General features: G+C 43.8%; 1 protein-coding gene across 3 annotated transcripts; it reads right to left on the bottom strand.

Annotated features, from left to right (window-relative positions):
* Positions 1-27: 27 nt before the first annotated feature.
* LOC141929237 (uncharacterized) lies at positions 28-27,634 on the bottom strand. Of its 3 annotated transcripts, XM_074838424.1 has the most exons (7): positions 27,518-27,634; positions 23,239-23,312; positions 16,870-16,937; positions 15,308-16,233; positions 2,680-2,827; positions 1,943-2,236; positions 28-932 (listed from the first exon to the last, which is right to left on the bottom strand). In XM_074838424.1, exons 5-7 carry the CDS (start codon positions 2,710-2,712, stop codon positions 609-611), a joined length of 651 nt encoding a protein of 216 aa, XP_074694525.1. In that variant the 5' UTR covers positions 2,713-2,827; positions 15,308-16,233; positions 16,870-16,937; positions 23,239-23,312; positions 27,518-27,634; the 3' UTR covers positions 28-608. The 3 variants fall into 3 exon arrangements, with proteins under 3 accessions (XP_074694525.1, XP_074694526.1, XP_074694524.1); XM_074838425.1 differs by lacking the exon at positions 16,870-16,937; XM_074838423.1 differs by lacking the exons at positions 2,680-2,827; positions 15,308-16,233; positions 16,870-16,937.
* Between the last annotated feature and the right edge of the window lie 363 nt (positions 27,635-27,997).

The raw sequence follows: 27,997 nt of genomic DNA, 5'->3' as shown, positions 1-27,997 counted from the left end.
GTGAAATGAAGACAGACATAATGGAAATGTGTTCAAAAAATTTTATTGACAAAGAATTTAAATAAAAATGTTTTTTTTCTCCTGTGTATGACTGTTGTGCACAGTAACCAGGTCTAACAGATGCCATTAATACAATGGAAGGATTGTAGTGGAAGGGAGAGGAAATGTATTTCCCAATCCCTACTGGAAATTATGTCTCTGCTTAATTCCTCCAAGCAGCTTAGATTGAAATAATTCTTATTTTTTTCCCATTGACCATTTCCCATAGCTGCACATCCCTCAACTGAACGTCTAGGCTTTGGGATTAGCCACAGAAAAACACAGTTCTCTTCCTCACCCTCCTCCTTTGGGATGTTTTCTAGAACAAGTTTATCTGGATTCCCCCAAATCAGTCATTTCCCTCTCTGCTGCTTTCTGCTCTCATTACACAGTCCGAGTTATCACTTGTTGTTTTGTTTGAGGTTTTTGTTGGGTTTTTTTATTATTATTTATTTATTTTTACTCCATATTAATGCAGATTTTCATGTTGCTGTAGGTTTTAAAAAGTTCTCATTCATGCCTGCGTTAACTCAATTTTTGCTGACAAAGACAACCCCCCTCCTTTGTTCTCAGCACACCAAGCAGCTGGCACTGAGGCTCCAAATACTTGTTTCTCCCCCTTGTCCTTCCTCTTTGTTCTCCAAACCTTCTTTCTCAGTGAAGAACCTGTCTCCTAGAGCTGGGCCAATGCAGAGCTCTCCCTCTGTCCTGTAGGAAGGAAAGTACCCACTGGAGGAAAAGGGTTGGTTCAGATCCAGCAGCCCACTGGGGAGGGAGATTTTGGACAGGCAGTGTTCAGAGGTGCTGTCTCTTAGGAGCTGGTGGGCTGGTGGCTCTTCATCAGTTGTAGAAGAAAGCTCCCTCTTGTTCAACTCCAAACTTGGTGGAGTGGTCTGAAAAACAACATGTACAGGACCAAGAGCTAAGGTCTCAAATGCATAAAAAAGCGTGGATGACACATTGGAAACTGTGCTGCCTTTGGGGACACAGCAGCCCCCCCCCAGCAGTGGGACAGATCTCATCCAGAGCCAACAGTGTGCCCACACAGAAAGGAGTCCAGCGTCCACGAGGTTGTTTCAAAGGACAGGGGCCTGGCCAGGGCTGCCTCAGGTATCTCTTCCTTGCAGATACCTCTACTCCTGCATTATGTTTTCAGAGCACAATTCATTATTTTGTTCTTAAGGGCCTAATTCTGGGGAACAGTATGGTGTGAGATGTGCCCACCTCTCTTCCTCCATTCCTACCCCTTTCAGAAACATTAAAGGTGAGTTTCACCTCACCTAATTTGCAGATGTTTAAACCCAATTTAACCACCTAGACTTTGAAAGAGTCTGTGCAGGGTGACAAGCACTCCTAAGAGGCAGCTGAATGATAGAGGGAGCCAAGGTCCCTCGCTCAGACAGGAGGGACATCCCACCGCACACACCTAAAGGCAGCTGCAAGGGCTCCCACGCTCACCTTTGGCTTTGTTTGCTTTTTTCCCCAGTTATGTCTCCTCCTGCCCTGAATGTACCTGCCAAGGCACTGTCTGCACAAATTCTGCATTTCTTTGGGCATGACCTCAGCTAAAGGGAAGCGCAGTGGCAATACCTGGGCAAAGCACGTCTCCACGTGCCATGGCAAAGACCAGCAAAGCCCCAGGGCGAGCGGGAGACACCAAGGCTGGTGGGGTCGGTGCTCCCACTCGTGGCAGACGGAGCATTCTCTGACTGTGCAATCTCAGGAGCAATTTAACAATTACCCTTGCAACTTACTGTCTCAACATCTCCTTCACTTTCATCTTTCCCACCATTATCACGCTTTTTTCCCTCTGCATTTAATCCATATGTGAGTGGCTGGCCAAGAAGCTCTTCATATGTTCTGTAATATGGAAAATATCCTGTGGAGACGGCTGAAAACTCACTTTCTCATCCTGCTTAGTGTTAACCCTGCCTTCACTGAAGCTTTCTTCTGTTTCTGTGCTGGTGTGCGATGCAGCGAGGGACGATGGGCTGGTAAAGACGTGAGATGTTCTGTAGTAGGGTGGGTGCACAAGAGCAAACGCTGGGTAATCTGGGAAGGACCGGTCATTGCAAAGCAGGAGTTTGGTATGCAAGTCTGCAGGGCTGTCCCTGGTCAGCAGGACATGCTCCAAGACACCCGGGCTGGATGGTGGGGGAGTGGCTTTATCCCTTGTCTCCAGATCTCCTGGAAGCTCCTGAAAGAAATCAAATATGATAAAATTATGCTATCAATGGGCCAGAGCCACTAGAAAATCAGTCACCAATGTTAATCAGTTCTGCTATCCACCCAGGGTATGGCACTTCGGCCGCTGCAAAGAGATAATGAGGCCAATTAGAAGACTGAGGATTGTAAGGATTTGACATTATCTTTCAGCTCTTTCTTTCTGAGATTTGAAATGGTTTCTCATGCAGGGTTTTCAATTAAATTTAAATCCCAAGTTAGTTCCTATGCTCTCAAGCAATCTTCCGTAGTTCACAGGAAAAATATGAAATTTCATGTTTTCCCTGTGTTGATGAAGAGCAGCAATAACCAGGCTTCAGAAATAAAACCCCAGTCTCCATGCCCTGCTACCTGATTTTTTACAAACTACTGTTTGTCACTGTATGAAACCATGGTCCGCAGAGACAGTGTTTGTACCTGATTTGAGGTTAAACTTATATCTGACTGCATGAGCTGCCTTGGCAGATTCCAAGCCAAAGAAACAGGAATCTCGTAGGCTTGGGCTGTTTAGGGTGATCTATGGCCTCCTGAAAATCTTGGTAGATCAGCGGTGCTGGTGAGCATTCTGGAAGTTGAAGAACATAAAAATTTGGGTAGAGCCTGAAAAAAAAGTCTGTAGAACCCTCTTCTCCTCCAGATATTTTCTTTTTTTGAGTTTTCCATACAACCACAACTAGCATATGCAATTCAAGTCTTTAAAAGAGTTTGGACTTGACGTTTCAACTCAACTCCAATTTTATCTCTGTCTTTATTTGAAAAGCTAATTTATCAGATCTCCACTATTATAAGATACTATTTCATTGGGGAAAAAAAAAAAAAAAAGGTCATCTTGCTGTTACAGATAAACACACACAAATATTTTGTTACTAGAAAAATTGTCTGCCCCTTGGCTGTTTGCTACTCTGGTGCTGTTAATTCCCTGTCCATTCTACTTTTTTCGTATCAAAACGTTTTTTGCATTTTAAGGATATCTTACAAATATCTCATTCAAATCCGCCTGGATCTACACATTGGGGAACATAACTGCAACCCATCTGTTCACCAGGGTGAGAAAAAGGATATTTTTATAGTTACCAAGTACCCAAGAAGCATCCCTGAAGGGGAAGCCAGTGAGGAGTGCATCATCCCTGTGCTGCCAAGTCCTGTCTCCCTTGGTGACGGGGTTCCAGGGTGGCATCACAAAGGGGGGGACACCCCTCCCACCCCCTCAGCTCCCTGCTGACAGAGCCACCCCCTTCCTCCTCCCCAGTACAGTCTTGTGGACATCCTGGGTTTACTGGGATGCTCACAGACAGCCTGTCAGTGAGGTAATGAACTCCTGAGGTAACCCCTAATAAACCAGCCATCCCCTTCCTCCACCTTGTTCTTCAACTGGCGCGAGAGACCCTGTTGGATGGACTCCCAACCAAGCAACCAGCAGCCAAAGTGACAAATTCAAAAGGACAAATTTCAACAGAAATAGCATCAGATTAATGCATTTTTTCATTTTCATACTAATGACTGCAAAGACAGTGATAAGTAAAAATTTCACTTTACTGTGACATAATCATCTCTCTCTGGTCTATAAACATAGAAGAAAGCACAGGAGTGCCTCAGCTGTGCCTTTTAAGGCATTTTCAAAGCCATGTATTTCCATACTTTAAAAAAAGATTTTATCCTGTAAATATATAGAAACAGACAAAGACTTCCTGATATTTCACATTGAAATAGTTGTCATCTATTTTCCTCCATTCGGGCTTAAAATATTTTTTCCTAAATGACAGATGATTTTTCTTATTACTGCATCAACATATATGTATTTCAGTGTATAACTAGTGAGCGTAACAGAGTGAAGCAGCTCCTCTGACAATACATTTAAAATGCTCATAAATACCTAGGTAACAGAGAAATTCAGAATAAGATTCAATCCTGCATAGTATTTGATCTATTTACTGAAATTCCAGAGCTCTAAAGCACAGGAATGATTTTGAATGGACTATATTATTATTCATCCCATTTATTATCCTGGTTGCTGCCTGCAGTAAAAAGTGGTTTATTATAATGTGATTTCTCAACTGCATCAGTATGATATACCAGCAGCTAATGAAGTGTTCAGGCACCCAAAACCCCAGCTTCATTGAAATTCATTACTACAAAGATTCTGCCAGAACTAATTGCTGTCAAGGCTGCTTATGCATATGTCTTAGTTTCATTTCACAAAACGACAGAGCTAATGCTGGTTCAAACCAACATAAAAAACCCTCCAGCCTATAACACACCCCAGCACATTGCAGGAGGTTTCTCCAGTGAGCTGACACTCCTGCAGGGCCAAGAATAGTCTGAGAATTTGGATTTTTTTTTTTTTTTTAATTGAAATGTGGCATTTATGTGCAGAGGAAATAATAATTGAGTATGGGAGTGTCTTAAGGAAAAGACGGGGAGGTCTCTGCTGCCTCCAATGCACCCCGAATTACCAGGCTTTAGGCAAGGCATGGGGTTTGGGCCAGAGAAGGACTCAAAGACCTGGGCTTTGAAGACAGGAGAAAGCAAGGGTGAGCGCCAGCCCATGGCTGCTGAGGTGTCCCGGCCCCTCTGCACTGAGACCCAAATCCTCCCTATGCCCCCAAATTCATGCCCACACCCAGAAGACCAGACCCTCTTTCCAAGCTGCAAGTGCTCTTTTGCAAACTGAGTGTTGCTTTAAAGATGCTTTTGTGACGAAAAGTGATAAATGCAATTTTCCAGGAAGGAAGGGAGAGGAATTTGCAAGCGCAGACGAAGTTTGTGAACCCGGGGACTGCTTGAGCAGATTTGCTGAACAACTCCATTTACATAATGTTTGTGCATTCCTGTTTCAAAAGTCAACCTACGCGGATCGCTCCAGATACGCCTTGCCAAAATACTTGGGACTGATCCAAGAGAATGATCTTGACTCTTGCAGGTGGGTTATGGACCCCCCGAGAGGTGCCGGAGGTGTCGGGGAGTTCACTAATTATGGCTCATTACGGCGTGTAGGGGAAGGATGCTCTCAGCACGGCCAGTCGGGGTGCTTTAGCAGGACACCTTTTCAGACACTTCCTGATGTGGACAAGGCGAACAGGGACATCCTTTTCCATTTCAACCTTCTGGAGTTACATTTTGCTGCTGAGATCGGTGGGAGCAAAGCTGCCCTTTCGTGGAGCCTTTCAGCATTTTCTGTAATGATTTCCCCGCAACTTCAGACCTCTGCAACTTGGCCAGTTAGTTTCAACAAAGACAACTTTTATTATCTTACTGAAAAGCCTGGATGTGCTGGTATGTTGTGCTTGCTACATACACATTTTCAAGCATTAGTCATGCCATAACATCTGCTTTTTATTGGTAATTACACTATCCCCATTTTAATAAGAGGTAATTCTTAAATTTCTCATAAAATATATATGACTCCAGGGAAAGAAGGTGAAAGGTTTTGCAAGCCTCTCACAGCCGCAAGACCAAAATGAGTGGAAATAAATCCTTTCTGAGCAGAACTTGTCCAGCCACTCACAACAGCACATCCAGGGATGCTTGTGCGACTCGCCATCCCTATTTCTCTTAATTGTTCATGCTCTGCAGAACAGACCCTCAAAGTCTGTGTGCCACGGCCCTTCTGGGTGCTATTAACGTGCTCAAAAATGGGGACCTGCTCCTAAAATTGCACGTACATGGATACCCCCTCCTGGGTGTAACTCAACTGGAATTAGCGTGAAGGGGGTTCTGAGAGATCAGGTCCGAGCTGGGGAACAGTAAAAGTTTGTGGGCTGTTTCCAAGTGATTTAGATGCTTTAGAATTGCAAATAGGTGTCCAGATTAATGGACCGTAACTTGTTTGCGTTCATATTTATTGTAGACTCGGTATAAACTGTGTTGAAATAGTGTGCCTGAAAAATGAGTAACATCTGAAGTGGAAGACGAATATCCATCAAGAAAAAAATCTTTTGGGGCTCCCTTAAAATCTTCCAGTTTCTTATTTCCCACTGTCTCTCTATAGGTAAGTGCTGCTGTGCTGCTTTGGCAATGCAAGAGTTGGACTCTGTGATTCCATAGTGTGTTTCCAGGGATTTTTCTAGCAATTCTGGACAAGGCAGTGACAAATGACACTTTTGCAAGGTCATCCCCAAATCTTTGAAAACCAGGGAGCTTTTTCAGCGGCTCCTGCCATTCGCTGAATGCCAGCAGCCAAGCCCATATGGAGCATTGTGTGCTGAGCTCATTGTCGATGCAAATGCACACAACTAGTTTTGATTAAGAACAAAATGCAGAATTGACTCAAACTGCTTTTTTTGTTTGAAAAGCTTCAAGCCTCTCATTATCATCAGGGTTTCTTTCAGGGCAGGAAATTGGAATTTCCATAAAATAATGCTGAAAGGCACAGGGCAAAGTCAAAGAACATTTACGTTCCTAACGAATGGAAGGATAAACATGCAAAACAAATTTGGGGACACTCAACTAAGCATTTGGGGGCATGTTATGGCATGTGGATTGTTTAAATTATTCAATATATATTAAGCAGCTACATACATACAAATGATAAAAGGACAAAGCAGTGGGTTTTAGAGAGTTCTTTCCCCTTTGCACAGTAACTTATACTATCCAGTATGGGATTATTGCATTCGGTGGCCAAGGAGGGTTTGCGTTGCATGGTTTTCATGTGAACAAGGAGCTCGTTCCAGTGCAGAAGAAGGTCCCACGGCAACATTTGTAGCCCTGAGGTCACTGAGGTGGGATCAAAAAGATTTTGTGTAACCTCAGGGCTGCTCTGCTGTGCATGGAAACACTGGTGCCTGGAGGGACTCGCCAGCCGCGGAGCACAGCCAGCACACAGGTGGTCCGGCACCGTTTCCCATCCTCGGGATGTCCTGGCTGATTGGAAAATCCTTGTGCCAAGGGAAACTGGAAAGTGGCAACCACATTCTTTCTCTTTCAACACCCAGATGAATCTGATTAGAAAGTTCCTCCATTTTTATGGGGGTTTAATCATAGCCAGGGCTGGCAGTGTTCCTTACAAATAAGGGTGTTTGGTATTTCCCAGTGCAAGACCAGGCTACCCTGCATATGATCCTGCAGGATGTGTTTGTGTTTTCTGGTAGGAGGGAAATAAAAGGAAGGACATTTTTGCCAAGGATGACATTAAAAAGCTATAATGCAAAGACAAGCTCTCCAAAATTAGAAAACTGAGGAACTGAAGTTGCTTTGTCCCTATTTCTCTCCAAGCCTCATCATGCAGATTTTAATAACAAGCCCAGCTCCTGTTTCCTTGAGTTGTCTGCCTGCTTGCCCAGGTCTGCAGCAAGCTGTGGCATGCAGAGTTCAGGTTCATTCCGTGTGGCTGGAAGAAGGAGAACTGTTTCCAAGGCACTGTTTCACAACCCAGTGAAACCATCGTCCTAAACAGCACACAAATGATTCCTTTCCTTCGGGCTGATGGTTCAAACAGCAGCTCCCAGCCTCTCGAGTTGCAGATTCCTGGAGTATCAGTGGTGGTCAGAGTGGGGATAATTCCAGAGACACAAGAATTTTCCTATGGGGAATATTTCCACCACTTGGGAGATTTCACAGTGAACTGGAAAAATGGTGGATTGGAAAAATGGTGGATCAGAAAAATACTGGAAATTATATTTTCTTTTGGTTGTTCCACCTCAAATAAAATATCACCATATCTGTGCAGGACAACCCCAAATGGGGGAAAATTATTACAGCTGGCAGCATCTAGGAATCAGAAGAAGCCTAGAGCAGAAAGGGAGGATGTGTCAGGAATTGACACCATAACATTTTCTTAAAACAGATCTATGTCTGCCTTCACACTGGTAGGTGGCAGCGGAAAGAAAACTCATTGTGTGTTTAAAAACCAGGTCATTTTCAAGAAACATCATGGAAACCTTGAGTAGACGTGAGCAAACAGCCCTGGGGGAGTCATTTGTCTTTGCTGTCAAGAGGAAAATTAAGACTCCAGGGGACAGAGAGGCTGGGTTTGATGGATGCTTGCAACAGAAGGCAAGTGGGTCAGCATTCCTGTTCGCCACAAAATCGGGTTCTTTCCCTGAAGAAAAGTGACTGTATAAAGTGTACACCTGTGGGGAAAAGAGAGGGGATGGGAAGATAAATGGTGGAAAGTCCCTAAAGTGATAAGTGTCTCTTCTTGTTCAGTATTGACAGGAATAACCTCACTCTAGGAAGGTGAACAGGATCACCGTGAGCTGGGGGCTGGTTACTGCTGGTTAGTGCTACATCTGCACTAGCTTTAGCAAGCAGGTATGAGAAGCAAGTGTTCATACGAAGTGTTTTCAGCGGGGGATTGGTCTTGGTACTGAGTTTAGGTGAGCTGGAGCACATCATCTGGCCTCGTGTCCTCCAAAAGCCATCCAGTTCACCCCTCCACAGAGCAAATTGAATTGCCATAAATGGAGATGGTTGGGATATTTGTTTCAAAATTTCTGATCCTGATGACAACCCTTATGGAAATATATGTGGATACAGTACAGTACATTCCTGTGATGGACAATGCCATGCAAGCTCTGCAACCCCCAAACCATACTGCATGATTCCCAGCCCTGAAAAGGAAGAGAAAATGCAGTTTCTCTTGCAGTCAAAATCCTTGGAAACAAAATTTGACTTCTGTAAGCAACCTATTTCAGTCAGCGAGGGTAGGGCAAGTCATACCACTAGTTTTACTGATTTTTTTGCTGTTCTCTAATCAGATTTATTTCAGCCATAAACCACACAACCTGGTGATTCATATTTAGCAGATTTCAGCTGAGCAATATGCGATGTTAGGTTAATACATAAAAAAAAAGGGGAAAACCTCTTCTGAGAGTATTTCAATATTGATAACTGCCAATGCTGGAAAAAAGCTGCAGACAGGCTCCAAGTCTTGAGGTCATCTTAAATACTATTAACATTTTTAAACTTTTTAACTAAATTAGAGTTTCTTCATCTACTTTTTCAGTTTAGGTATTGAGGATGTACTGAAGTCTTTAAACTCATTTTTCCTGCAGTTCTCACATAATCACAGGCTGTGGGAGGGGGGAAAGCACCACGTATAATGAGACATACTAGTAAGCTGCAGAGTTTGGCAAGCACAGCAATCTCTAAAGAGACTCAAGGTGTTTATAGACATTTCAGCCACGACAGATCTTAAGGACTAGGCTTTAAATTCTCAGCATCTGCAGCTGTTTCTGAGCAGGTAGGGAAGGAAAGGTACCAATGACACAGGGGTAGGACTGGAAAGAATTGCCTGGACCCTGAGAGGAGTCCTTGACCACCTCCATCCGTTAAAGCCCAGAAGGGATGAGCCCCTGCTTGGCAGCAAACCTCATAATAGTGTCCTCTTAGAAACACGTTAAATTTCCATTGCATCCTGTGACATCCAGCCCTGAAAGGGGAGGGAAAAATAAATGCTCTTTGAGTTGCCAGCCCCACTGCCACCTCCACACACACATGGCAGCGACCGGTAGTTCATACCTGATGGTCCAATTCAGCATTCAATTTATTTTAGGGAATATATTCTTCATTTGGCATCTGTGACTGTTTCCTATCAGGGACCGATTCATGGGTGCAGCAGCTCTCTAGCTTTGCATTCGCTCAAGCTTCAGCTGGTTTGCCTCTGGCAAACTTTTGATGGTGGAGCTGGAAAGCAGGTCCACAACTGCCCTTGGTGCAGTCTGAGATAGTTTCACGCTGTGGGTTTTTAACACGGGTGTCCGATCCATACTCACTATTTGCTGCAGCAGCAGCTGCAGGCAGCTGTGCTCCTCCAAAAACCGGGTGAAAAGAAGGTCCTGCCCTTTGGTACTGGTTCTTCTGTGACTCCCCTGGTCCCCAGTGGCCAGAGGAGAGAGGGAGGCCCATCTCGGCAGGACAGGCAAGCGGAGGAAGGTGGATGCAGCATGTCCAGGAAGCACATTCCCGGGACATGACGGCACATCCCGGGGGCCCGGGGGCTGCACTTGTGCTGGGAAGGAAGGACTGGGCTTGCTTTCAGGCTCCCCTTCTCGCTCGGGAGCAGGAGTCCGAACACATTTTCTAAAGCCACTTTGTGTTTTTCCCAAATTCCCTTCTCAATACTTCCACTGTGATTCTGAAGGAAAAATAATCCATAAGCAAGGGATAGCCTGCAAACTGCCAAGAGCTCATGGCACAGCCAGGATCCCCGTCTGCCTCACTCCCTCCATGTGTGTGCCCACATCTGCCCATGTCGGGGGAAAACCGCTATGGAGAAGGGATATTTTGTCCCCCAGCAGCTAACACGGGGTCCCCAGTGAGCCACGGCATTCCCAGACACTAGGCTGACACATTAAATAAAACTCCAGTAACATGCAAGGAGGATGTGCCCAGCTTCAGCCTCGCTGCTGTCCCAGCCCACGTGAGATGGAAAGGAGGTGATGTGGATCAGCAGGACACCCAGCGGGCTGTGTCCTCACCTTCTCAGCATGTTCGTGGGCACTACTGCAAGGAGGGCAGATACAGCAAGACCTGAATATCCACCCTCATTTTAGCTGGATACGCTCTGTCCAAAGTTATGCTCACTTTTGCTCAAAGAGGTGCTTTAAGGGAAGGAATAGAGTTCACCTACACAGGTGAAATTTGAATTCTCCTTCCATGGTCTTCTTGTGCTAGAAACCTGGTTTCAATATTCACACTTATACAATCCAAGACTAAGAAAATCTGCCATTCACTCTTCTCTGCTGAGCTATACTGGGCAGCACAACCGAACTTTTGAAAATTGTGAAAATGAGATTAATTATTTCCAAGTCACAGATACATCTGAATATATATTAAAAGCAAGTGACAAATGTTGGAGGGAGCCAAGGCGGAGTATGACCATGCCAGAAGTGAAATTTGGAAATATACCATCTAAATCGATCCAGGCTGCCCTGTGATGATGGGCTTGCAAGCTTGTAGCAGAGCTCTGAGCCTGGAATTTGCTCCGAGGGAGCTGTGGTTGAATTTCTTTTTGTCACTGTTGTTTTGCAATGCCATAATAAGTGTTGGTGAATTTGCAAATCATAAAAGCATGGACCATGGGTGGGTGCTTTCATCTAAGGGCTAGAACAAACATTTTTGGTGTCAGCCCATTCCAGAGAGATTTTCAGTGCTATAAATTAAAAACTAAAAAAAAAAAAAATAAATTTAAAAAGCTAAACAAGCAACAGCTGTTTGGAACTGGGCCCTAAACCCAAAGTATATAAATGGTGTTCAGACGAATGCTTAGAGCCAGTGACAAGAAAATGCTCAGTGCAAGAGCTGCAGGGTGATTTCTAGCTATTCTGCTCACAGGATGCTGATTTTTTCCAGCCACAAGAAATGAGCCATTCTCAGTGGTGAGAGACGCTTCGATGACACAGCCATTGCCACATCTACCTGGTGGGCTGGACCCGTCAGAGCCCGCAGTGACAGTGGGTGGCAGCTTCAGGACGTGTCCCCGGTGACTGCACAGGGATGTGGCACAGCCTTGCACAGCAGACTGGGAGACATTTAAAACAGCTCAATTAGGAAGCTGTCCATAGAAAATTTAAAATTTGGGATAATGAACCAGAGATAATAAGAGAATAATATCAACAGAAACCAGCAATGCTGGACAGCCACTGACAGCCTCCTATCACGGGACTGTAGACATACATACTCTGCAAGTTGAATTATGAGTATTTGTTTGGAAAGGTATTTGCCCTTTGGACAGCCATATTTGTGTTTTGAGCTTCAGAAACATAAATTACAGTCATTTAAACCCCAGGCTTACATTTTACTTCAATGACGTAAATGAGTTCCCAACTTTCAAAGGCCAGCTGTCCCTTACAGCAAGAGGTAGCAATTATATAAAATTCTTTTATTGCATGGAGGTATTTTCAGTCCTTTAAGTTTATGGGCCCCAGGTGAAGCAATATAAACAAACTATAGCTGTCACAATTGTGTTAATAATGGAAACTGCATTTGGGAAGTTTTAAGGATAAAACCTATAACTTTATACTGCTAAGGTGTCAAACCTTTCCAATGTAAAACAGAAGTGCAGCTGTGTAAGGCGCTGAGAAAGGTTTCTGAAAAGCCAACATTCACAGATTCCTTAGGTATATAAAGGTGGTTGCTTCCAAGCCACAGCCATTAATAAGAATTGCTGGGAAAAAATAAGGTTAAAAATATATTTAAATTGGTTTGGGGTTTTCGTAAACTTCAGATACACAGAGTTAAATCAATGCCTAATCCAGCCTCACTGAAACCCGTATTTTACAGATGTGCATGCATTCATGGCTGATGGCAGCAATGAAATGCTGAGGTGCAGTATGAGCGTGGATATGCCAGACAGTCCAGCCTGGCTCTCGGCTCACAGAATTGTTCCATCAGCCCCAGTGCTGGAGTTTTCCTTTGTGGATTTCTAATCCCTTGTCTTAAACTTCAAAAACAGACCAGGCAAAGCAATTGATTGCAACAGTGCAGGCAGTTGGTTTTGGTTTTTTTCCCCCAACCCCAGTAGGTGAATAAAGAAAGGCCACTACCTCAAAAGAACTGTTTAAAGGTTAAAAGCCAACAAAAACCACATCAGAGAGTACCAGTGTGCCTATGGATAGCTCTAATTTGCTGCCCTGTCCACCCCGAGAGCAGAGCATGGTGCAGCAGCCAAAAGCACACCGTGTTCCCAGCTGTGCATGCACCTGGAGCTGAGCTTATTCTGCTTTTCAGCTTTTCATTCGGTTTTGTACAAGTGACATCATACTGAGCCACATGGAAGACAATAATTCTGCTCCACGGCAATTTTTTGAACCAGTTTTTGTTCTGCGTTCAAAAATACTACTTTCCTTTCACCCTTATTCAGGCAGAACGTGGGAAAATTGGCCCTCCTAAGTCACTGGCAATGATGTAACCACCACGGCGGAGAGCAGCAGCCAACCTGCCTGCCCCAAGGAGCCACGCAGCACAGCGTGCACACAGCTGGGCCAGCAGCGCTGGTCACTTGCTTTGGCAAACCAGGGGATGGAGATGGTCCAGGAATGGTTCAGAGTCAGGAACTCACCCTAGTTCCTCCTCTCTGCTGTGGGATGGAGCAGAGCCAGCGAGCCCTGGTCCCAAAGGAGAGGTATGGAACCTCCTGGTGAAAGCACTGTGGAAACCACTAGCCTTTCAGTGCTGCAGTTGCAGTGTTGATGTGTGTACTCATGAAAGGCCTTTTGCAACCTGCAATTTATTTTTTTTCCTAGTAAAAGTAAAAAAAAAAAAAAAACCAAACATTTAGTCATCTGGTTTGATTTCTAGACAGAAAATCCAAATACATTCACAGCTCGAGAATGGAGTTCATATTGGGATGGGCATCCAAGCTCTTCTCTCCTGCTAACCTGCCTACGCTTTCAGCTGTCACCTGGGGAGACAGAGATTTTTTAACACTTTTTCTGACCTCATGTCCCATGAAAAAGTCAGGGCATTTACTATAAGGCAGGCTTCCTGCAAAGCAAGGCAAAGGTTTGGAGGCAGAGAAGGGAAGGTTTGGATGCAGTTCATGTCTCTTGCTTGGTGAACTGACAAGGGGGAGAATCGAACTTCAAAGGCTTCCATTGCACAGCTGATGACATTTAGGAAGAAAAGGAAAACTGTTGCTTTTTTAGGAGATTTACAAATGCCATCCATGTCCATGGGTGTAATTTTCCATTAAGGAAAAAGAATCTCAGAAGCAACATATGGACCATGCAGTAAAGAAGTTACCATAGCAACCAGCCTCCTAAAAATCCCTATATATGTATACAGAAATCAAATGCATGTAATAATTATGGCCGCATGTCTAAAGTCATTTATAAGTCCCATCTTCATAGCATTTTTTGTTGTCTATTAAAAGTCTAATTCATGCTTCAAACATCAGCTTACTGTGCTGCCCCTCGAACCTGCACACGTTTTGCAACTGAAAGTCAAAAGCATCATGACTGACAGTCACTGACAACAGAGTGAAATCTAATTTAGCTAATTCAAAATATATGCTATAAGCATAAAAGAATGGTTATGGGACCAGAATGAATTAAGCTCTGGGAATACAGCTGAGCTGACATTTAGGTTTAGAAAATGTTAGCTGTTAAAAATAAACAGATGAAGGGGTGTGAACGTCAGAAAAGTATTTCAAAAGCAGGGTGTTTTAGCAGGGCAGAAGGGAGTTTGGAGGGTTACAGCCCTCCCTCCCCTCTGCACTGTGGTCCCTGTGTGGGGACAGATGGGACCATGGATCGTCCTCTCCCCACAGCCCCGGTGCTCTCATCATGGTGGGCTCAGGGACACACACTTCTCCTGCTCTACTTTTTTGCAGTCTCTGAAGGGATCTTAAAAGATTTCATGGCTTGGCACAACATGTTCCCATATTTCTCTGTGCTCTGGCATTAGGAATCAGAGCTCTTCCTTGTTGTCTGCTAGACACTGGAAATTTAGCAAAAGTGTATATCCTACATGGACATCTAGGAAAACAAAACCTCTGCTGCTGAGAGGAGTTGGGGATATGAAGTCAGTGCCAAGAGAAGACCTTCTGACGCACTGGCTGTGGGATGGGAGGTAATCAGGTGCTTCAACGTGGTCTTCCAGATCCTGCCCCAAAAGATGCTGCAAGGAGACATTTCACCCTTGCTTGGGGCACCATCATGTCCTCTTGCCTGTAAATTTTACAGACTGATGTCACAGTCTTCAAGCTGACAATCCTGAATGCTGAGGTCAGTTACAGCACCCAGAAGCCCCAAGACGGGTTCAGCTCCCATTTTGATATATCTTCAGCCATGAAATTAATCAATTACATGCACAACATGAACAGACTCTCCCTATCTACCAGTGTTCAGAAAGACTCTCGGTGAGCTTCAACGCATGCTCTAATTAAGCAGTGTTAAGCTTAGCCTGTTAAAAGCATTTTTTCATCACACGTGGCTCTTGTTACTGCAGGAGCTGTCTCTGTGCTGTGCCAAAATCTGCACTCCTGTTCGTGGGATGCTGCATCCCTGGTGTACAAACAAGGCTCCTGCCGCCACAGGAGCAGACGGTCAGAGGAAGACATTCACTTCCTCTTCAAAACAAATAATTTGGAATGTCAAGGAAGTACCTGTTCGTCACTGGGATGTTTCACAGTCCCTCCAACTGCTGTTCCTCTTCCTGCTCCAAGCATTGGCTGCTGCAGACTCTGTGCAAAAGGAGCTGAAATGCAGCCTTTGATGGGTTTTATGCGTGTTGCCTCCACTTGCATCCTTTCAAAGCCCTTCCAACTGCTCATTCTTTCACCCTTTCAAAGAGAGTTGAGCAGCTGGTGAGAAGATTGGGAAGGGATAGGTCCTGCAAATGTCTCTTCTGAGGGAATGCATCGCTAATGCTCTTAAACGGACATTTATCCTACACTGAACATTGACAGAAAGTTAATAAAATCACATTTCTAAGCCCCTTGAGCACTTGTTCTTGATGAGAGTTATCTCCATCGCAAGCTTTAGCTCTCTCCCTCTGGCTCATTTGTGGCAAAGTCACTCAAGAAAAGACGGAGCCATGATTCTTCTTACGTGAGCAAAGACCTATTTGTTCTCCCTGAGTGGAAATCTCCCTGTTAGAGAGCCAGAAGACGACCTTGGCTGAACTTGAATCTTTTCTTTAGTGTGAATGGATATAAAACTAGCTTTTGCTGAAACATCATTTCACTCTCCTGTTGCACAGACACTGGGTTCCATCTTGCTCAACCACAAAATAAAAGGCATTTTTGGACCTGAAAGGTGCTGTCTGTTTTCTGCAATGTCTCGTGGGACCGTAACACTTCTGCCTGCAGCGGGGACCAGGGGTTTTCTGCCCAGATGAAAACTCACTGGCTTTGCTTGGTTTTGTTCTTCTGTTTAGGCAACAAGGGAGGTCATCCTTCATCCTAAGCAATGAGGGTTCAAAGCCCACATCACATGTGGACTGGACTGGATCACCCTGCACCTTGTCTGCTGGGGAGGAGGTTTCAGTATGTTGCACCCAGTGTGATATGCTGAGACTTGCAGCTCCTGCCTGAGGGAAAAATGAGAAAAAGTCCGCAAAGCTTGGTTGTTACAGGAAGGTTTTCTACCTTGCTGCTTTGCTTGGTGGCCACCACGGGCAGCCCTGGTGCCACCCCCTGGCTCCCAGCCCCAGCCTCGCAGGGGTCCTCCTCCCAAGGCACGTGGTAGAGCAAGGCACTGTCCACAGCGATGAAAACTACTTGTTGCAACATTTTTTCTAGCTCACATTAACTCATAAATGGCAAAACAGATGGCTTTTAGGAAACTTAGGCCCATGTTTCCATGCCATGGAAAGGCCATACTTGTCATTCACAGGGGGATTATGGTTTCACCCTTGTCCCACAGAGAATGTGTGGTTTTGTGGATGATACAAAGTTTGGTAAATGTTTCTTTGAAACGGTTGCTTTTTTTGCGTTATGGGCATATGATATTCTTTCTGGTGGCTGGACACATAATACTTTTTCTTAATACTTTGCCCATAAAAAAATTCACTTAACACATGGAACTCCACATGCCTTTAGGACTCTAACTGAGGGATACCAATTCTGAATAGGGTAGAAATACAGCAGCGTTTTAATGTCTGGCAACAACAGCAAAGAGCCAGCAACAAGAAGTGGGCAATAAGCAATGTATTAGGGTTGGGTACTCAATTCCTTGCACTGCAACACTTGATCTTGCATGAACCACAGCACTCTTGGGTCCTTAGCTTGGCACCTGTAAGAAATAAAGATAAAAATGTGTATATTGCTGCATCCCCTACTTATATTGTGAGAGAGAAACAATTTAGAGGCGCAGAGATGCAGGAGCTGCACAGATCCCTCTGACACAGAGCATATGGACTGAAATGGGAGGGACCTTCTGCTTCTCAGAAGAAATTGTTGTACACACAGAATTGACGGGTTTTTATAAATTCAGGCGCCTAAAGATGAGCTCCACAATCTACATGTAGCATGCCAAATGTGAGGTTTGAACATCTTGGTTCTTGTCTGTTCTGCATATCCCAATTTCTCCTGCTGAAGGGGAAGTTGCCAAGGCTGATGCTGTGATCTGTGGGTTGTACGCTGAGAAGGCAGCGTGCAAAACCTGCTGCCTCCTTCTGACCTGCTGGGCAGAGTCTGTCCATCCTCAAAGCACAAGAGCCTGAGGGTCCAGACTTGCTGGCAGTATCAGGCTTCCTGGAGCTCATGGTGTGCTCGTGTCTCTACCCAAGTCAATATAACAACTTATGTCATCGCTTCTGGCCGCTGTTCAGGAAAGCATCTCTAGGAAAGGACTTACACTCCTTTGAAATGAGACTTAAACACATGCTCAGGTGCCTCCTTGAGCAAAGATATCTATGCACGTGGTGATGGTGAGAAAGTGGCACAGTTCACCTGGCAAGTAAGCAAGTTCCCTAAAAGCTGGCATCTTGTCCTCCTCAGGCCAGCATCATGGTGCCCCAGATCCACAGATTTACCCCCCTGGGCTTGAAGAGAGGCCATTCATGGGACAAATTTCTGTGACCTTTCCAAAGCTCTCCCCAGGCTAGAGATGCCAGGCTTGAAAAAAGTAATTTGCCAAACAATTTCTTAATGTTTGTGTCTTCGGGTGAAATTTGTCATGATTTTCATTTATTACAGAAGAAAAGTGGAAATGGGGAAGGCTTTATGATTTTTAAATGTTCTAACATTTATTTCAGTGTTTCAGTTTTTATTACAATTATGTTTGTGGCAGAGGAAATTTCTCAAGACCAAGAGCTAATGTTGCTTTCAGCCACTAATACATTTTCAATTAGTGTCAGAGGATGCTAAAACGCCTTTAGCTGCTTCAGAAATGAAGAAAAGCCTCTGGCACAGGAGTGTGCAACAGTGCCACTCCCATTAGAAGTGAATGGTGCTCCAGTACACCTTCTTTTTACGATCTATTTCCCTTTACTGGGTCATGATTTTCCTCTGTCAGTTTTCTTTTGAGCTGGATTTCTCTCTGCAGGCTTCTTGGTGAGCATTTTGCAAAAGCCACTTAGCTCTTTTGAGGAGGGTGTGTGAGAAGAAATCTGTTCTTTTCACACTGTTCTGACCAGAAATGCTGAATATGCATCTCTTGCAACAGCTATTTTCCTCTCCTGCAACCACATCTGTAAGTGCCAGGTTCCCAGTTGGTGCAAGTCAGTGTGGTTCTAGGAGCGTGCAAACTGGTGTCACCAGATGGTCTGGATCTCATTTCAAGGCTCTCTGTTCTTCCATGTGACAGCTGAACCTTAAATAAAATGTTTAATACAGTCACTTAACTCATGATCCCTGGATTTCCTACCTTGGTGTTGTTAATAACTTACATCCACTGCCGGCATTATATGATACTTATTATAGTCGCGGAAGTCACACCATCCAGTGAGTTAGATCACGTTATGACACTTCCTCAACCTCTATGTCAGGATAGCAAACAAAATTGATTATTTAGGTGCTGTTCTACCATTGTGTTTCAAGTAGAAAATTTTGCATTGATTTCAGATCTCAAAAAATAAGTTGAAATGTAAGTACCGACAAAGGAAAGCTACTTCTTTGTGTTCTGAAGTTTTGCTTGTATAATGCTTCCCCAGTGAACACCTGTTGCTTAATCCTTATGTTTTTCATCTCAGGAATATCTTCCTGATGCCTGAAATGAGTGGCTGGGTTTGCGGCTGCCTTCTGTCGTGGCAGACGGAGCTCGCACCTTGGCTGAGCGCAGGCAGCTGCTGGTGCCTGGAGGAGGGGGGGGCTGTGCTGACCCCCCCAGCAGATGTGCGTGGGGCTTTGATCTGGCTGATGCCGGGTTGCAGGCAGCCCTGCCCGCCCCTTTCATCTGCGGAGCTGAGGCTCTGGGGAGCGCGGATGTCAGACCTGGCCGCACAACAGACGCCGCTCAGCAGAGGGAACGGAAACCCGCGAGTAAACAGCTTCTTCTCGCTGCTCTGTGATCACCTAGACTATTTTGATCCCTAATATTGTAAGTTAAGATGTGACTATATTAAACAAAATGAACACATGTGGTGTTCTCAGAGATGCATGATGCAGACACCACATCTTGATCGAATTAGGTAGGGCTCAGTGTCTATACACGGTGTCTGTACAAGCAGCAAGTTGGGAAGGAGCCTCCTGGACCAGGATGTGAACTTTGATATGATCCTCTCTCGTGGTGCAGAGCCATTTGCTGTGATACATATGCAGACACGTTAGACTTGCAAAGTTTTTTCCCAGGCATGTGGATTGGGATAGAGGGCAGGAGGTGAAAACATGAAGTCTTGCATGAGTCCCTTCACATAGGTAAAGAAAATAGGGACTAGCAGGGGAATAAAATCAGTAGGACTCTGAAGACTGAACAGCCAGGATGAGGAAAACCAGGATGGGGAAAATGTATCTCAGCTGGCAGTAAGACAAATGGATTAATGTAAAAATATAAGAAAGGCTACAGTGGGCCAGACTGAAGATTTAACTACCCTGGGAGCCTGTGGTCAGCTGTAGCCAACACCACATGTCTAAGGACCACAGAGACCAGACTGAAGGAACAAGGTAAGTGTATGACTCCCTGGTTTACTTTCCCAGGTTGCAGGCAGGGTATTTTTTTATTATTTTATTTTAAAACTCCATCATCTGTTGCTTTGTTGTGTTCCTCTGCTTCCTAAAAACATCTTGGGTCACCAGTGTGCTGAGAAGGGTGACTCACAGGTAGGATAACCTGGTAACTAACCCCGTGCAGTGCAGTACAACTCATCCAGACTTGGTTCCCTGTGGCCAGTCGCAGAGGGAGGGAGCTGTGGGGTGCGAGGACAGCAGCATTAGTCACCTCCATACCAAGGCCCTTGGAGCTGTTCTCTGTTTGTGAAATGTTGCGATGAGTGTTTGGTTTCTCTTGGTGACATAAATCAATCTCACTGCCTTGGCGCTACTTTTCCAGAACAAAGAATTCCCAGAAAAGGGGAACCCCGCTGCTGGGTTGTATAATACAAATGTACGATCCTGTTGGCCACATGGCATTTCCAACACTGGATGTTTTTTTCTCCAGGATACAACCCTGATTCTAACGAAAACAACACATGGAAGACCTCAGGATAAGCCCCAGCGTCTGCTGAAGAGTACATAGCTCTGATCTGGGTCCTAAAGCAAACACAGATGCATCTAAAACAATTATCAAAATAAAACAACCTGTGACCCAAGAAGCAAAGTCTATATGTGCCTGCAGACTGATGGCTGGCTGGTCTAGGCTGTGGGATTAACTTTCAGATTTTGCATCTGACAAAGCAACATCTAGCAAGAGGAACAGAGCTGAACGTACGAGTAGCCACAAAGGGAGTGTTGAGTGTTGTTTCTCCTGCTGAGGACCGAGAGAAGCTGCTGTTCCCTCTAGCTGGGGAGAGCTTCCCACAACCCCACCTTGTTGGCGGGTGAACCAGAGCAAAGTGCCTCAAGCTTCAAAAAGCTAATCCCACAGCCCTCCTGTATCTTGGTACATTGCAAAAACTGCCAGCAGAAAGGTAAATTGTGAGCGCCATAACCAACAAAAATAATCAAGCCTCTGTTCCTCAAACCAGAGCTCTCTTGTCTGGAGGGAATTAAGGAGCAGGCTGTATCTCCTGCATGAGTGCTGAGGGCAGCCCTGGGCTAAGGTCTCACAAACACCATCACAATATTGTGACAGACTTTAAAGTGCAATTTCTGCAGGGAAAAATTCCTTCTTCCAGGTTAGATCACAGCAAATGACAAACATTTTTCTCAGCTATAAAGCTGAATATTTCATGTAGATTTTTTATGGGCAAATTTTGTACTGATCACAGGTGATACAATATCCAGAAACATGTCCAGGCAGACAGATGAGGAAAAAACGTGATTTTGGAGGTGGAATTCACTCAATGAAGAAACCAATGACTGAGCACAAGAATACTGCAAGAAGAAAGTTTAAAAGCAGGTCCTCAAACTAGCAGAAACCTTCCAGCCCAGCTTCATGCTGTTCAGTAGGCTGCGTGCTCCGGCAGCATTTTCCTATATTACTAATATGGGTTTAATTATATCTGTTCATTTTGATTCCTGTAATTTTTCAGAGGGAAGCATTAAGGAACTATAAGTGGATAGGAAATTATTTGGTTAGGAGGTTGGGATTTTTTCTTCTTTTTCTTTATTTCTGCCTCAAAATATCTCTGGCAATGTATAAAGTACTTTTCCATTGATGTTGGCCATTCAGTACATTCTTATGAAATTTTGGTTTGCCTTGTGATATTTGCAAGTTTGCTCCATGGAAAACTATATTTTTGGGCAGGCTGTAGAAATATCCAAGAATTCAGAACATAGATTTCAACATCCACTAACTGGAAGAATTTTGGAGTGACAGCAGATCTGTTTTCCAGTCTACGCAGTGAGCTGAATCACCCTCCTACAGCCAACATCTCCCTACGTCCAGCCTTGTTTCTGACACACCATCAAACACTGGAGCCGAAAGCCAGCCCAGGTGTAATCCTGCATTTCTGTGCATCAGGTCTGATGCATGTGAGGACACAAGACAGATACTCACCCAGGATCCAAACTCAAATTGCCACAGAGCACATCAGGCACAGACTAACCTAAACTGGACGGGAAGTTATTTAGCAGAATCAAACTTAAAAAAAAAAAAAAAAAAAAAAAAAAAAATTCATTGCTGGATTGCACCTTCTTTATTCTAATACAATTTATTTTATCTTTTCTTTTACCTACTGGAAATCCCTGCTGTTCTGAGTTAATGTACAGAGCAGAGCATAGTCTCACGAATTCTGATTTCTCTGAGTCTATTTTCAACATTTTCCTATTTCCCCTGAAACAAATGGTGTTGTAAGGAAGTTGCTGACTGGAGCAGCATCAGAGGAGGAATATTCCCAGATGTCCAGCGTCTGGTCCCATTTCCCTATCCACCCGAGTGCTTCTGGGGGTCACAGCTTGTACCCCTCCAACATGCCCTGTGTTGTGTTAGACCACCAGTGCTTAATTCACTGAATTTTCCAGAGCCTGGACTCACTTCAGTGGTGGCTTACAGGGAAACCAATTATCTTCACTCATCACAGAAAAACAACTTTTAAGTGCCGTCCATCATTTCTCCAAATACCTCGTTCCTGGCGTTTGCTCAGGCACCCTCCCTCGCCAAATAAAAATTTCTCCTCAAAGGCTAAGGCCGGTGATGAACCTGGGTGTCTTTGTTTAAACTGGATTACGACTGTCACAAGTGATGTATCCTACTAAAATCATTTCATCCTTTTCTGTCTGCTCACCAGTACTTATGCAGACAGGTAATGAAATACCAAAGTATTCAAGCACCTACAGGTGGGGTTTGGGGTGGAGAGTCAAAGCTTCATATAAGTCGACTTTGGTAGCTTACACATATTAGTCAAAGAAACAGAAAAAACTACCTTGTTCTTAAGGGAAAAGATCAGAAATTCCTCAGTGGGATTTTTTTGCATGCCAAGAAGTTATAACTACACAAACTAAACCTTTCTCAAACTTTATTTGGATTAAAATTAACAGATTCTTCCTTCAAGGTTGCCGTAGCAAGCTTATCTCCTCCCCAGTCCCTCACCTATAAATCTAATTAGTGTTTGGGGAGAAGGAGGAGGATGAATTCTTAAATTAGGCTTGAGATAGGAGACAGCAGCCTGTAAAATGGAGTCTGCCCAAGTGGTTGCTCACAGCAAAGACTTCAGATTTTGGGATGGTTTTTACTGGAGAAATCATGAAATTCCTCTCACCACAAACTTCTTTTCTGAGGGCCCGATCCAAAGTCAACAGATGTCAGGAGAAAGCTCTCATGAACTGACCTCCATGGCCATGCTCTTTGCTTGTTATCTATCTGATTTCCAAACTTTGTTTTTTGTGCTGAACATTTTCTGTGTTGTATGCCTGAGCCTTGGTGACGTTTTTTAGTTTCAGCTGAAATGGTTCAGACACCATTAGAACAGGCTGGCTTTTGTGCAGTGCCTAAAAGAAAATAAAAATGCAAGTGATTTTACTGCAAATCCCCAAGACACCAACCTTTGGAGACCTACCTGAGTTGGAATGAAGAAGCCATCCAAGGATGAAGAGTCAATGCCATAAAAATCAATGTTTCTTGAGAACATATCTGCAAAAAAAAAAAAAAATGCAGGGCTGAACATTGAGTTTAGCATGTTGAGATTTATTAGGGGTCAGTCCTGGGCACCCAGGGCAGTTCCTGGCATGGATGTACCAGGGCAGGACAAGGGCTCTGTGGGCTTAGGCAGGAGATGCAGGTGGGCAGCATCCTCTGTGTCACCAGCACAGCCAGAAAGTGACAAAAAGTGGATTTTTCAAAGCTTCCAAAAGAGCCATTTGTTCCTCTTCTATCTAGATTTATGAAATCCCTAGGATTTGCTAATGCCCCTCAGCGTACGCACTTTCTGACCAGACTTTGAATATCTGAAATGACTAAATATCAAGAGCAGGAAAGTAGATTGAATAGAGACATCCTAGCCTCATAAAAATTCCTCCTGTGCCTCTTCTACCCATGAGCTTTAACACCATATAGCTTTTCTTTTCTTTAAAAAAAAAAAAATCTGTTCCCATATTTAGGTTCTTTTCCTCCTGTGAATCATACTCAGATGATTTTCAAGGACCTTTCATTCTCTCTCTGCCTCACATGTTAATCCAAATCTCTTTTCTTAATTAAAGTTTTACTCTACAAGAGTCTTTAACGTCCGTTTCCAAGTGGCAAAATCAAATCCAGCTCCTCTCGATAAGGAAAACTAATTTCTTGTTGATTGACAAGTTTAATTAAATACCAATATTTTCTTTTAATTGCTAGATTATTACCAAGACAGAAGTTTCAAGGATTATTACGGATGCACAGAGGAATGATACGTAAAGCCTGAGCTGCACAACTATTTCTTGTTTTCTGCTTTCCCCTTCCCAGAAGGGACTGTATCTGCTTGATGTTACATGGAGGAGCAGGGTATGGGCAGGCTCTGAGCTCTGATCATGCTTGATTAAGGCCACTTACCTTCTTCTGCTTAATTGTGGTCCTCAGCATCCCTACAGTCACATAGGCAGTATCTCATTTAGGCCACTGAACACCCGCCTCTGCTTGCCACCGCCTGCAGCCCTGTTGAGCTTTCTGGGGCTTGGGGTTTTTTAATTTGCTGAGATACAAGATGTAAGCAGCCAAGCTGTGCCAAGCCTTGGTCCAGATATATCCCTGTTTACACCAAAAATTGCAATTAATAACTGAAAGATGGCAGGATGGAAACTGCATTATTAAAAACATCCCATCCACATTCTTGGGGCTTCTCCGTATTACAACACTCTGCGGTGTTGCAACACTGTGTTCGTCTCTAGAGAAAGTGGAAAAACCTGGTTATGGGTCTATTGCACCATTGTATGTGCCAATAGCCATTATATTTCCAAAACCATCGAACGTCTAGAGAAAACAGGGTGGCCATCACAAACCAGGGATTCTCTAATTAATTCAAACTTCATTCACGATGAATCACTGCTTATTTCAGTTGCAGCCCGCAAACAGGCATAGGAGTAATCGTATACATATGTGAAGCCTCATTTTCAAGGATTTATTCTTGACACTGATTTTAATCAATTATTGGTGAACAGTAGGCAATTACAACTGTCTTTTTTTTTTTTTTTTTTCAGGTAGTTACAGTTTACTTTGTTAGATTGGTATTACAGAAAACAACCTAACCATAATAAAAGAGGCTAACAGGTCTTTCCTCCAACACACAACTGAGCCCTTCCCCTGTTGTCCTGATGTTATTTGTGGGATATGAGTCAGACATTGGTTTTGTATGAAAAATAGAAGAACAAAGTTGAATCACATGAAAGGTATCATGGTAATGATCTTGGTGACAGGATAAAGCCCCAAGAGCCAAGTCAGATAAACTTCCCTAACAAGACCTTCCACTGTCCTCCATAAACCATATAATAGAGCCTCAGATAGGAAAGCTACTAAATAACTCTTTCAAAGAGCAATTACATCTCAAAGCTCCCTATCTTGACAAAGATATTGTCATGATGCCAAACTATTCATCATACCCTATTAAGATGTCAAAGCTAGAAATGCTCTTTAATTTGTTTATGTATCTTAGGAAATAGTTTATGGTTTCCCATGTAGTAAAGAAACACTATTTAATATGTATTAACTGGGCTATAGTTTTCATATGGTCTTTCCTATAACTCTGATGATATACAGGAATGAGATACATTGGGGGATCCTGATCCCTGATCAAAGAGACGGAGGGCCCTTGATACCTCTCCTAGGCTTGTTTCTGATGAGTCAATTAAAACATCAAGCCACAAGTTCACTGAGGCAGGAACTGCGTGGTGAGGTTAATGTTACTTATCACTAAAAGCAAAAGACCTTGGCTCTCTGCCTGGTTCATCCCAACATGGGCTGGCAGAGAAGGACAGTATCATGTCCAGAAATATCATTCAGAGAGCCATTCCCTTACACATACTTTTGAGATCTACTTCATTTTTTATGCATTTATTTGAAGGATATCTTAACCACAGATTTCAGTTATAATTCTCACTAGGCACCTTCACCAAATTTACATCCATATAACATTAGCACATGACTGTGATTAGGTTCTATTTCATCTAATCATGCTTTTCATAAATTAACTCAATGCTGGCAAACAATTCAGATACTCAAATATTGCAAAACTAAGTGGTCTCCTACCCCTCCTTCCGAAATCCTAAGATTGCCACAGCCTCTGGGTTATTTCTCCGCATCAGGATACCCACAGTTCAGTCCACATTATGCAAGCAAATATCACAGGCCAAAAGTGTTCACGATAGTATTTTTATAAAGTTAAAAACAAACCCACTGACCATCAATAGTTTCCATGAAACAACCTTGACACCGTGAGATACGTTTGCAAGGCAATGTAAAGGATTTCAGCTATAACACTCCCACTAAATTTAACAGAAGCCATGAGACCGACTCTCCACATACATCACAGACTTTAAGATGATCCAGAGGCTCAAAATTCAGCTTTCAATTTAGGTGATTTATTTTATGACATATTCCCCCATAGCATAACTCCATTAATGTCCTGTTGGTTTTCAGTTTCATATGTACTCTGGGCTCAGCTGTCAAATATTTTAGAGCATGAGCTTATACGATATGCTAATAGCACTGGTCTTTGTACAACCAAACCGCTCTTACTTTTTTCAGCAGATTTGATTACTCCTTCTCCAATATTTAAAATTTCCATTTCACTGCTGAGAAAGGACAGGCTTCAGCATCTCAAGATCCTTCTCATCCAGCTTTCCCTGTGCTGTCATTGAGGCAGTGCTCAGCACCGGTCCCTCAGCTGACACCCAAGGTGGAGGGTCCCAGAAAGTCACACTGGTTCATGGGCAACTGCATCCCACTCCCTCCCTGTGGGATCCAACCCCACCTTGCAACCTCTAGGCAATGGCACGTGTGCCATTTGGCCCAGAAAAGAGGTTATCCCCACCGAGTCGGAGCAAACACTGAGCTCTTGCTCAACAGTGTGAGTGCTGAGTGTGTGAGAGTGGTTTCTGATACGCTAATTAGTGGAAATCATTTCCTTTCCAACATCCTGTTATTTTACCCACATGGTGATTTACTGATGTTAAAAGTTGGGTTTGGCAGGTGGAGTCTTCCTTGCTGCTGGTCACTGCCAGAAAAGCAGGTGTCTTGTTTCTGGTTTTAAGAGGCTTTTTGTTTTCCTTTGTCTGGATACTTTTTTTCTTTTTCAATATACCTGCCCTTCCTTCATGGCTTTGTTCTTTGCAGTTCATATCTTTTTTTTTTTTTTCCTAATCTCTGATTTTGGAATGTTTCCATATTTGACTGTTGCTGGTATTTAAACAACTTCCTAATCTCTAGGATTTCCTTTTGTCTGTAAATCACCTTTAAAAACCCAGCAATCCCTTATTATTTTCTCTTTCATTTTCATTGCTTCATCTATAACAAGCAACATTAAATCCAGAGAGCATTTAAGACCAATTTCAATTTCTGCATGAAAAAAACCACTTTTTTTTCAAGCCTGAAGTAGGATTTTTTCCAGGAGGAATATTTGTTCTCTCTAGTAACAAGGTGACATGGTGCCAGTTCAGTCAAATTTCGTGTGAGGCCAGGAAAGATTCATTTAAACGGCTGCAATATTCATTCAGCATTTCTTTCAGAGAGTGTCCTAAATAAACTAAGAGCTGCATGATGTCTGCTGAGTTGTTTCCTTCCTCCCAGGGAAATAGAGGGACTGTACTTATTTTCACAGGTAGCAACAAAAGAGACCATCTGCTTGGCTATTTTATAATCAGCTTATTTACCTGCATGTGGTCACTGCAGGAGGCTTCAAACATGCCCCCTGAAGCTGACGGCTGGAGGGGAGCCGCGATGTCTGCATGCTCTTTGGGACGAGGACCAGCGTCCGCCCTGCGTGTTCCACCCCATGAGTAGTCCCTTCGGCTGCGCTCGCAGCTGATGTTATTTGCACGCATCATTATTTGCAATGATGCAATTGCAAATAATGCTGGGCTGAGACCCAAAAGGGCAACAGGTGGGGGAGAAATCAGCAAAGTGGACATTGCAAGGGGGAGAGAAGGGGGCAATGGGTTTTCTTGGCAATTAGCTGCCTGCAGCCTTCCTAGATGGAAGGAGCCTGGCAGTGTCAATAATTGCAGTAATCAAAGTAAATCACATCTTGCCACTTGCCTAGATGACATTTTTCTCCCTGTACGTGAGAACAGAGATGAATTTTCCGGTTGCGTTTGAAGATGACAATTTCAGAGATTTTGCAAGAGGATTAG

The sequence above is a fragment of the Strix aluco genome, chromosome 13 (genome assembly GCF_031877795.1).
Source record: "Strix aluco isolate bStrAlu1 chromosome 13, bStrAlu1.hap1, whole genome shotgun sequence".
Classification (NCBI taxonomy): Eukaryota; Metazoa; Chordata; class Aves; order Strigiformes; family Strigidae; genus Strix; species Strix aluco.
Note: the sequence above shows the minus strand (reverse complement) of the source record. Positions and strands in the feature narration are given on the sequence as shown.

What these genes read in the sequence shown, in the direction of transcription:
- LOC141929237 (XM_074838423.1), bottom strand. Translation starts at nt 23,310, where the DNA reads ATGTTCTCAAGAAACATTGATTTTTATGGCATTGACTCTTCATCCTTG. An exon ending in GCTTCTTCATTCCAACTCAG is followed by an intron (nt 2,237 to 23,238) that starts GTAGGTCTCCAA and finishes GATTTCTTTCAG; the next exon opens with GAGCTTCCAGGAGATCTGGA. An exon ending in ACACTAAGCAGGATGAGAAA is followed by an intron (nt 933 to 1,942) that starts GTGAGTTTTCAG and finishes GTTGTTTTTCAG; the next exon opens with ACCACTCCACCAAGTTTGGA.